The sequence below is a fragment of the Heterodontus francisci genome, chromosome 16 (assembly GCF_036365525.1).
Source record: "Heterodontus francisci isolate sHetFra1 chromosome 16, sHetFra1.hap1, whole genome shotgun sequence".
NCBI lineage: Eukaryota > Metazoa > Chordata > Chondrichthyes > Heterodontiformes > Heterodontidae > Heterodontus > Heterodontus francisci.
Window position 1 is genome coordinate 58,618,747 of NC_090386.1, and position 12,032 is coordinate 58,630,778.

The 12,032-nt window shown below is 40.3% G+C and overlaps 1 protein-coding gene across 5 annotated transcripts in view; it reads right to left on the reverse strand.

Moving 5' to 3' along the window:
• Positions 1-306: 306 nt before the first annotated feature.
• Positions 307-12,032, reverse strand: part of gmeb2 (glucocorticoid modulatory element binding protein 2) — a 94,271-nt gene continuing 82,545 nt past the window's right edge. For all 5 annotated transcript variants that reach the window (XM_068048222.1, XM_068048221.1, XM_068048219.1 and 2 more), the window contains 2 exons: positions 8,825-8,941; positions 307-638 (listed from right to left, as the gene is read on the reverse strand). In XM_068048222.1, coding sequence (XP_067904323.1) covers positions 8,897-8,941 — 45 coding nt within the window. In that variant the 3' untranslated portion in view covers positions 307-638; positions 8,825-8,896. The remainder of the gene's footprint in view (positions 639-8,824; positions 8,942-12,032) is intronic.

Consider the following 12,032-nt stretch of genomic DNA (forward strand, 5'->3'; position numbering starts at 1 on the left):
CTATTCTTGGTGAATGTTCCCCAAGCGCATCCCAATGTGCACTCCCAATTCATCCATAAATGCAATGTTCCTTTCCACATCGTGATGAGCTCCGCAGCATGATCCAGTTGCCTTCGTTGCTTGAATGCTGACCTTAAGTCTCAAGGATTGTTTTCTCGACGGCATGTTTTACATGAAAAGAAATAAAGCAAATCAGAGTCAGAGCTTGCCTCCCTCCATCCACTGAAATTACTGTTGTGCACACCTTTTTAAGTTCTGCAGTGAAGGCACCAATCGATAACGTCGCCAATGAAGCACATATTACAAACCTCAGATGCAGGAATCAGCACATCCTTGCGTCCTCTCCTGCACTGCCTCCTTTGCTTGAATGCCGTCCTTAAGTCTCAAGGATTGTTTTCTCAAGGGCACGTTTTACATGAAAAGAAATAAGGAAAGAACAGGAGTGTCAGAGCTTCCCTCCCTCCAATGAAATTACTGTTGCACATGCTTTATGCTCTGCAGGATAGGCATGTACTGATAACACCGCCAATGAATCACTTAGTACCCACCTCAACTGTAGGAGTCAGGATGATGTAACTGCCCCTATCTCGTGATGGTTCAATGCTGCTCTCAGGGAAAACATGAATGATGTGAGGGTGCTGGAAAAAGAAGCACATTTCTTTTGGACTATGAACATAAAGCAGGCCATTTAGCCCAGCTGTTCCCTGCTAGTGTTTATGCTACTCCTGCGCCTTCCCATACGCTCCCATTTAATCCAGCCTACTACAATCAGCATCACCTTCCATTTCTTTCACTCTTACCTACCTTTGCCTTCAAGCAACACTGAGGATGGAGAGTGGTGTGGCTGCACTCCCACCTCACCAGTTGTGTACGCAGCAAGAGCATTCACATTTGTGCTACCACTGGACACGGCATGAGGTGGCTGTGAGTCCATGTGCACTGCTCTGATGGGTGCAGGAACAGCTGGCTGTGTGTCCATGTGCACTGCTCGGATGGGTGCAGGAACAGGTGGCTGTGTGTCCATGTGCACTGCTCGGATGGGTGCAGGAACAGGTGGCTGTGTGTCCATGTGCACTGCTCGGATGGGTGCAGGAACAGGTGGCTGTGTGTCCATGTACACTGCTCGGATGGGTGCAGGAACAGGTGACTGTGTAACTGAACAGCAAGGAGAGGGTACCGCAGGTGGGGGAAGTGGAGCTTTGAACAGGCAGGCATATGTTTAGGAAGTTCAGGAAGGCTATTAAGGGACCATACGGGATACATGAGATGAGATAAGAAATACAGAATGCACTCCATTGAAACGTTACAAAAACGAAAGTGACCGTTTAGATGGAAGGTTGTTTGCTGGACTGCAGCACATGTGCTGCCTGCACACAGCAACTTACAACAGTGACTGGAGCACATGCAGTGCCCCAGACAATGGAAATGTTTTCAGAGCAACTTACCTTGGAACAATCTCCTCTGTCTAATAAAAATGAAGCAAATCTCCAAAACGACTAAATAATTAAGATAAAATGCGAGAAAATGCCCGACGAAACCTCTCCTCCTTCCACTTTCAAAAACTCATGCCGAACCTTTGAAGCATGCATGAATATCGGAAGATTGACGCATGCGTGAATATCCGGTGGCGTTGCATGAAGCGCATGCGCAGAGGCCAACCTGGCGCGTTGCCCGAGGAAGACGACGTAACGCGATGACGTCACCAGCGCATGCGCAAACGGGTCCTGGCAAGCCGGAACGCAGCGTATGTGCAGAGAGCAGGAGACCGTCTGCGCATGACGTCGGCGCTGGCCAGCGTTGTCAGGAATCACTTTGATTTCAAAATGCGTGCTCTTTTCACAATCCAAAAGTGAGATTAAACTTCAACAATCACGTCACATGACAATCATAAATCTTTACCTGTCATTCCCCTGCTGAGTTGTTTGGAAACAGGTGCCTTGCAGTCTGTGTATTTTACTCAGTCCAAACCCACCAAGTTTCAGCAATCAATGTCCACAGAAAGATCCTTTCCTCAGTTTTTAAAAACACATAGAATTCTAAGTTTTCAATACAAAAACAAAACCCTTGTAACAGTAGACACCTTATCAAACACCTGGAAAGCAATGAAGGTGAACAAGGCAAAAGAGACAAACAGAAATCCAGTCGGAGAGAAGAGCAAAACCTCTTCAAGGTAGGCATTCCTGGAAGAAAAGTGGCAGTGAATTGTTGTCTATCCTTGCTATCCCAGTGAAATTTTGAGAATTGCCCATGAGATTCCAGTCGCAGGTCATTTGGGTATTTGGGTATCAGGCCAGGCTAACAATGCATCTTTACTGGCTGAAGCTGTATAAGGATGTAGTTGACTTTTGTAAGGCATGTCACACATGTCAGATGGTTGGGCAGCCACAGACATCAATTAAGCCAGCCCCATTAATATTGATAACTGGACTGTTTTGGACCCTTGCCTAAGACTAATTCAGGTCATAATTATCTCCTGACCAGCATGCATTTGTCCACTTGATTTCCAGAGGCAGTACCATTGAAGATCATTACGAAAGTTGTGATTGAGGAGTTGGTCCAGTTTTTCACTAGGTATGGGTTGCCAAAAGAAATTCAGTCTGACAAATTTCATGTCAGGTGTACTTCAAGAATTGATGTGTAATTTAGGGGTAAAGCAGCTCAAATCGTCTGTTTATCACCCACAGTCCCAAGGTGCTTTAGAGAGGTATCACCAAACCCTAAAGTGTATGATTAGGGCTTCGGGTCTTGAGTATCCCCAGGATTGGGATAAAGGGGTATCATTTTTGTTATTCGTGACAAGGGACACACTAAATGAGTCTACTAGTTTCAGTCCCTTCGAATTAGTCTATGGGCATGAGGTTAGGGGCCCCCTTAAACTCATCAGGGAAAGATTTTTGGCACAGGAGGAGGAAACTACCCTCCTAGATTATGTGTCGAAGTTCCAGGAAAGGCTCTCAAAAGCTTGTGTGGTGGCCAGAGAACATTTCAAGGCTTCTCAGCAGGTGATGAATGCACAAGCAGATAGAATAGCTTTCAACGTAGTTTTCAACCCAGGGATAAGGTGCTAGGCTTATTGCCTTTGCCCAGTGAACCATTGAAAGCTCGGTTTAGTGGATCCTACGTTATCCAAAGGAAACTCAGTGATGTGAACTATGTAGTTAGTACCCCAGAATGACAAAACAGTCAAAGGATGCCTCATGTGAATATGCTGAAGAGATACTGTGACTGTGAGCATAGTCAGCCAGTAGGTGTAGCACAGTTGGTAGATAATGCAGATGGTGATATTGGTGCACATGATGAACCAGATGATCAGTCTGAGACTGAGAGTTCTCAGATTGATCCTCCTGTGGTGAAGCTGGCGAACACAGAGCTGTTAAAGAGTCTGGATGAGGTGCTACACCATCTACCTGAGCAAAAGAGGAAAGACATGGATAACTAATTTGGGAATATAAGCCTGTATACGCAGATAAGCCAGGTTGCACTTCTCTGGCTATTCATGAGGTTGATGTTGGGGAAGCTAAACCAATTAAACAAAACCCCTACAGACTCAATCCCAACAAATTGGTCAAAGGGAGGAGGTTCAATACATGTTACATAATGATATAATTGAACCTAATCAAAGTAGTTGGAGTTCTCCTGTCATTCTGGTACCAAAACCAGACCGTTTTCAAAGATTCTGCATTGATTACTGAAAGGTTAATGCAGCCACTAAGACAGACTCCTATATAATCCCAAGGCTTGAGGATTGTATTGATAGGGGAACTTAGCCTTAGTTAGCAAGACTGATTTGCTTAAGGGATATTAGCAAGTCCCCTTGACCAACCAAGCCAAATAAATTTCTGCTTTTGTGACACAGGATGGTCTGTTCCAATGTAAAGTCATGCCATTGGTATGAAATATATACTGACTACATTTCAAAGATTAACCGACCAAGTGATTGCCGTGTTGAGTCATTTTGTCGTGTACATCGATGACCTTTTGGTGTACAGCGACACTTGGAGTGATCACATCAGACATTTGAGTGTTCTATTTGAGAGGCTGGCCAAAGCTAACCTTGTCATAAACCTGGCAAAGAGCAAGTTTGCCACGGCCAAGCTCACTTATTTAGGAAAGATCTGGGGGGTCAAAGTCAAGTGTTACCCTGAGAGGCCAAGGTTCAGTCAATAATACTTTCCAGTATCGAAGACAAAGAAAGAAATGGTACGATTTCTGGGTATGTGTCAGTTCTACAGGAAATTTGTCCCTAATTTCAGTGCAGTAGTCGCTCCACTGACAAACTTGTTGAAGAAAAATGTGAAGTTCGAATGGCCAGAGTCATGTCAAAAGGCATTTGAGAAGTTAAAGGCAATTTTCATAAAGGAACCAGTTCTTGAGGCCCCAGATTTTAGTAAGCCATTCAAGGTGGCTATCAATGCCAGTGATGTAGGGGTAGGAGCAGTGCTACTTCAACATCATGATGCTGGTATGGAACAGCCCATTAGCGACTTCTCAGGAAGCTGCATAAGCATCAAAGAAAGTACTCGACCATCGAGAAAAAGACTTTAAGTCTTATATCTAAAAACGTTGAAGAGCCAGTATATGTAAACAATAGGTCAGGGGGAAGTAAAAACAGAAAGTGCTGGAAATACACAGCAGGTCTGGCAGCATCTGTGGACAGAGAGAGAGTTAACATTTCACGTCTATGACCGTCACAGATCCTACCAGACCTGCTGTGTATTTCCAGCACTTTCAATTTTTATTTCAGATTTCCAACATCCACAGTATTTTGCTTTTAAGTCGGGGAAGTACTGGCTAATGCAGACAACCCACTTGTGTTTCTCGACAAGTTCAGAACAAAGAACCTCAGGCTGTTTCACTGAAGTTTGATCTTACAGCCATTTACACTAAAAACTGTGCATGTTGCAGGGAAAAACAATGGAATTGTTGATGCCTTGTCCAAAGTTTAAAGAAGGGGTGTAAGAGAGAGGGAAAACTCTGAGTAATGATAATTGTTGCTGAAAATAGAGAACTGTTGTCGAAGCAGTTAAGTCAGTCACTGTAAATTGGTGCATTCTCCATGGCAACGTCTCCACCAGAGTTCACTTGCCAACCAATCAGCACTCTCTTCTCATACAGTATAAAGTCATTGTTTTCCCTTACATGGTATTTTTTCAGATTGTCCTGATGACTGCAAGACGAAAAGCTTTTGACATGTCTCTATTTTCAGCAATACTCAAGTTCTGTACTACCAAACGACTAAATGATAATTATATGATGTTTGAATTCTTCTAATCCTAATTGTCACATTTACTTGGTTTTGTTATTGGTTAAGCCCTTATTATCCTTAAGATTTTGTAAATACAATATGCATAATTGTGGAAAATAAAAATGTTACCTGTACAGTATGTAATATTGTAATTTAAAATGTTTATGATGTTAAGAACTTGCTGTATTTCCAAAATGCTGTAAAACTTTACAATGATAAAACTTTCTATATCCCAAAGCAGGGGAGCGGGGTGGGGGTGGTTGCTGGTGGGTAGTGTCATGGAATCTGTGGTCTGTCGGATCCCTGGGGAACATGTGCGAGCTGTCTTCTCGAATCTTCTGTTAGGTGTGCTGAACCTGATTGCAAAGATGTTTTTTTTGGGGGGAGGGGGGGGGAATAGACTGTGAGGTACTGGAACAGACTGTCCTAACAGAAATTGAAACAAAAACTTCAGGTTTCTGGAGAAACTGAAACTGGTTGGAACCAGATAAAAAGGAGACAGAGCAATCTAAGTTCATATAGCAGGAAGGTGCTTTTTTGCAGGTAGGTTGAAGAAAATGAAGACTAAATCTAGGAGCAGTTTCTGTTATATCGAGGAACTGATTAACCAGACCTGGCCATACAGTGCACATGGTTGTCACAGAAGGACGTGGATAAAGGTAATACCAGTGGATCCATGCCATCAAGCCTGTTGTGAGCAGCGCTGAGAAGGTTCTGGAGAAGTGTGACATTTTTTGGTGAAGACCATATCCATGGAGTTCAGGATTAAAGGGAAACTGCTAGTGGATGAAAATTAGTGACTGCATCTTGAAAGACAGGATCTGGAAATCTACTTGAGGAAGTTCAGAGTTTTGAAATACTTATTGGCTGTAATTGGTGTTATATATACTGAGCGGACTGCCCAGTAAATACGTGAGATCGATCTTTGTTGCATCTGATAGCTAACGTGTAATCAGTAAAATATATTGTTACGATCAGGTGCGAAAGGTGTCTAGGGGTCTGTTACTATCTTCACATGGTCTTATTGTAACAGGGTTTAATTTTAAACACACTGTGGTTTGAGTTCCCCCTTCGTGAATCCTTGTTCACAACTTTCCAAATATAAGGCAAAGAAATGAGCACAAACAGACTGTCTTTGTTTTAATGAAGATGAAATTTATTAAACCTTAAACTTAAATACGGTTCACGCCTACGGATATACGACGCATCCATGGGAGCATGCACACACGACATAAACATGCATATAGAGACAGAACAGAGGAGGAAGATATAGTAGGAAGGGCAATATCTTGTTATGGTGCTTCGAGCTCACTGTAGTCCTTTTGTAAGTAGTTTTGCTTTTCGTTGGGGCCCTGTAGTCTTCTAAAAACCTTGTTCATGTAGGATCCTTTCTCTCTTTGAGTTTCATGTGTATTCGCAAAATTAAGTTCCATGGGAAGGAGATAGAGGCAGGCAGAAAGGATAGGAGGTAATTTGTGCTACAGTTCCAAGAGACATCTTCACTCCATGATCACACAGCTGTGGCAGAATTCAAATCCTTGGTTGGAAGTTCAAATTCTCTGCAACAGCCAGTTAGCCATGTGACTAAAACTGGTCTAACCACTTCTTCTGGGTATTGGGGAAGCAACAACTGGGTCCCCTTTGTTCCAACACTGCTAGTACTATACAAATGTCCTTCCAGTCAGGGTCTTGCAATTTTCAGTTTTAATGTTGATGTGGCGAAATAATGTGTGCCTCAGTCTTGTCAGGTTTGCCTGGCAATATATATTGACTGTGATTTGTCTGTTATTTCATGTTTAATTTATGTTGATTTTGGTTTGATTGTTAAAGTTATAAAAGTGAAATCTTGAACATTTGCTTTTTTTTTTATTGGAGTCATTTGGTAAATTCTTTTCTTTTGATTTGTTGATCTCCATGGGGTCATAACAAGAGTGACCAATTCCAAAATGACTGACAGTACTGAATACACAACTTTGGCAGATTTTGTTTATTCTCAAATTTCAAAATGTATTATTTCTTCATTTTCAGTGATTATGCCTCTGTGCATAAAGTATTTTCATTTGTATGTTTTTGAAAATAGTTTCAAAAAAACTAGATGATGACTTTGAATAGGTTTGCAAATAAATTTTAAATAAAGGCTAACATCACTGTTGCCTTCAGGAGGCTAAGACAGATAAGCGGAAAGACTATCATTATTTACATTGATAGTTCAGAAAACAAATCATTGAACAGATAAAATTAATTTATACAGATACGATGACTTAGTGCAATACTACTTACTTTTTTCCCCTCTTATTTACTTCATAACAAAGTTAACCAAAACAAAAGCAAAGTACTGCAGATGCTGGAACTACTCAGCAGGTCAGGCAGCATCCGTGGAGAGAGAAACAGAGTTATTGGCTCGGATTTCATTGTGGTAATGACAGCAAAACTGTCAGCATTTGCCATCATTACTCCACTAAAACTGACAGCAACATCGGGAGTTCAGAATAACGAAGAAATCCAGAAGTTGCTGTCAGTGAGTCTACATCCCTCCACTGGGTGTACTGCAGAGGTTCCAACAGACTGTAATCTCCATTGCAATCAAGAATTGACAAGAACTTCCACTCTAACACTGTTAGTCTCGCTATAAAAGCCCTGGAAAAAGTTACAGCTTGTTGAATGAGGTGTAGCTAGGTTTTTAACGGTGTATTCGCTTCATAATTACTGCTAAACACCTTTACTGCCCCCTAAAATTTCTCCACAATGATTTAAAATTCTATATATTTTTAAAAAACATGAATTTTCTTTTTCTAAAATACTGTTTATTTTAGTTTCTATCTTAATACAGACATACATTTATTTTGTTACCTGAAAATTTAAATTAAAAGTGAAGGATTTTAAATGCTTTTAACTTCTTTATTTGCCGTGTGTGAATGCTTCAATTTGATTGGTTACATACCTGCTTGCTGCCATCACTGCTGTTGCATACCAAAACATCCCCTTGACTTGGCCCAGATTTAAACTGCTATCAGGATAGGGGAAATTTCTGCCAGAGATCACTGCAACTTTATTCAAGATCAGCAGCAAACACCCTTGCTTCGCCACTGACCTGCCTGAAAAATCCAGGCCAACGTTTCAGGTGTTCTGAATAAAGGTCATCGACCTAAAATGTTAACTCTGTTTCTCTCTCCACAGTTGCTGCCTGACCGAAGTTAACCACTTTGTTTACAATTTTTGATCGAAAAAAGGCTTCTACCCAAGCTAAACAATGTTTTCTGATGCAATAGTTGGGAGTGTTTGATTGACAACAAAAGTGGCCATTCACAGAGATTATTCATTACATACCCCACCCCCTTCCAAGAGATGCAAAAATTGCTTACTGATGTCTGATATTAAAAATACATTTTTCTAAAGTAACCATGGGCCCGATTTTAACCCATTCAAAATCCATCCATTTGCACAGAGTTAAATCAGGCCCCATGTGTTTATTTATGCATCGTGGTATTTATTTATTGAAGAAAAATAACATTTTACTTATTTTCACGGAACTGATCACAAAACATTAACCTGACTCAGGCACAATGCTGCTAGCCTTACCATCCCTCACAGCAGGAGCAGAGTGCCTCCCCATGAGCTCCATGGACGTCTTCTCATTGGCAATAAGGTGCTTCAGATTGGGGATGCACCCTCCAGGGCACAGTGCGCCATTTTCTCCTGACACAAGAATGAATAAATTAGTGGAAGAATAGTAAGTGAGGAGTGTATGTCAAGTGGCACGGAAAAGCTGAAAAGATGTAGTGGAATCACTCTGTTAAAATACAGGAAACAGCTTTAAGGTTGTGCATGCAAGTAAATGCTGTGAGGGGCCAAAAGCAACCATACTGTGAAATCTTGAGTTAATGTCCCTCACCATTGTGAAGGGTTATTTGCACAACTATTACTTTTAGAGGGTGAAAAGTACACCGGTACCCAAGAAATAAAAGCAAGATAGCCTGTTACCTTGTCTGCCTTGGTCAGGTCATTGAACATTTTGCTGTAGTGGTCTGCAGTCCTGGGGTTAACAGAGTTAGTGTTCAGTGCCACAAGTTACATTTTCTGACCTGTATTTCATGCAGGAGGTTTTGCAGGTTAGACCTAGTGAAATTGTGACGTCTTCTTCTCTGCTTCAGTTCAAGCCATGGTCCTTTATTTGGCGGCCTCTGCCAGCTGCTCCTGTGTTAGGCACTCGAGAAGTGGCACAAAAGCATGCATGAGGCATGCAGTCATCTGAGTGATAGTCAGGGGAGTGAACTAAGCATTGTTCCTTACTTACCTGCAGCTCCCCCAGCATGCTGCTACAATTTTCAGATAGAACTGGCTTTTTAAAGGCTATGCACTAATTTCCATGCATCCAAGCAGATTACTCCTGTTTTACACCAATCAATCATTACTCCAATAGATATGCAAATAATACGTACAGGAATTGTGGCATAAATACCTCTCCAGATCATCAGCACGTCCAACTCGTTTTCCATTGTTGTAAAAAGTGGTGCAACACACAGCATGGAAACTGGAGCACAGGTACCTACCTCCAACTGGTACATTTTACATCCCATCTTACTGCGTATCCTCAGTTTTCAAAATTGTAAAGGATAATAATTTAATAAATTGGTAAAGGAACAAAAATAAATAATGGCCATTCATTTACTGTTTTCATTGAAAAATGGACAGTTGTGGAATTTAATCCCCAAGGCACCAGTAAAAAAAAAACTCGTAATAAAATGTAATTTCTTATTCAGTTACAGTAAGCTAGTAGCCCTGACTTGTGTGTTATGTGGAAAGACATTAAAAATCCTATTCTCTGGCTTATCCTGAGCAACACCATACATATGCAAGTAAATATATTTATTTGTCTATCCACTTAGTCTTGCCCCCAAAAAGTCTGTATTTCTTTCAAAGCAAGACATAAAGTTTTTATTAGTTTAACACTTTGAAATACCCAATGTATGCCAGTAAAAGTTTGTACAAAATGGAAAAATGGCTTTTTTGCCATAGACAAAATAGTATACTACAGCAACAGCATGAAAATCAACCAACAGGCACAAATATAGAATGAGAACCATTATGCAATGGAATTTTGCAAAAAGTCTCTACGTTGCACAACTTTTATTTTGTTTTATTTACAAAACTTTAAGGTTCGCCCCAAATAAGTTTCAGCTGAAACACCTTTGATCACATTCAGATTTCACATACAGTTATACAATTTTGGAGCGTTCATATTTTGTACAATAACATTGCAATCAGTAATAACTGACTCCAACTATCTTTCTCATCAGTCTCTTATTTCCCAACATCTTCAATCAGATTTAGCCAACACAATTTCCTTTCAAGGGGATGGCCACCCTTCAGTTACCTGCCATCCTCACCAAATGAATGAACCAACTAGATTACGCTTGAGATACTTCAACATGATAAGAAGCTACATAAATGCAACTCAAGATCCCTTTTTCTTTGTATTTTAAAATGTATTTTGAAATCTGTAAGAAATGAAAGCTCTATTCAAATTGCAGCAGTTATACTGAACAGATTCACTTTTCACTTAAAAAGGAAAAAAGATCCTAACAAAGAAATAGATAAATATCAAAAGATTACATAGAATTTCCCAGTAATTTATTACAAATTATTTTCATAAAGGAGTTAAATATCCTTTTCTGAAGGTTCACTTGACATTGCAAGAACATGGAACACTCCTGAAAGACAGCCAGAAGCATTGGTACTCTTCACAAAAAATTGCAACCAAACCCAGATAAAAACTCATAAAACTGTTACACTTATTACCCTGAAACTTCATATACAGACTTTATATAAAATAAATGTACCAGGAAATAAGTCGTAGACTGTAATGTCATCACAGGGTTCAGCTGATGTGATCAAATTTGGAGAGCAAGATCATCTTATCACTCATTCCCAGTTTATCTGTTATTCAATACATTGTGGTAGAATATGGGTTTGTGCCAGCAAAAGATATATTATGTGAAAGGCATAACTTGCAATAGAAACACTACTACATCAGTTTTGTTTTGTTTAGCTCATACATTCAAATAACCACATTTTCACCATGAATAAAAATGGTACCTTACATTGTGGTTGCTACCAAAGCGTAAATGCAATTTTTTTTTAAACACGGTATTTAAATCCATTTTGTTTTTAAAGTCAGCTTGCTTATAGTGTACCCATTTGTTTGTATTTGCCTGGTTATCTTTTCATGTGTGACAAAATCCTACTGTTCTACTAATCTCAGCCTCTGTAACTGTGAAGAGGTGATGAGCACAGGCCAATCTATTCCCCAGAAAGGGGAAAATCACCATCTGGGGGCAAGTTATCACATGGCTGCTCTCAGATATCTCCCTGCAGCCAGTTCAAGAACCAGCTCAGGAATGATTTATCACCCACTGTTTTAAATGCAGGAAGTGAATGACCTAGGAGGACTTCATAAGGGGCAAGGGAAGAATTGAAAATCTTTTCAATTGTGAAGGAATAGTCATAAAGACTTCTTTATTTACTTGTACTACAAAACTGAGAATAGGCAGTCTATCTTCAGCCAAAGGATTTGACTCAACAGCTTATCCTCCAATCAGAAACTGACTGTTCATTAATCAGTCTCATAGCTGTTTGTGGACATGCATGTGTTCAGAATGGCAGAAAAAAAAGTTTGAATTTTGGTGTGAAAGAAAATATGATGAACTTAAACTTAAACGGTTAGGACACTGTCCAGCTGAGTGATTGTAAACATTTCTCAAATTATAGTATTTATAGACTATAAGGA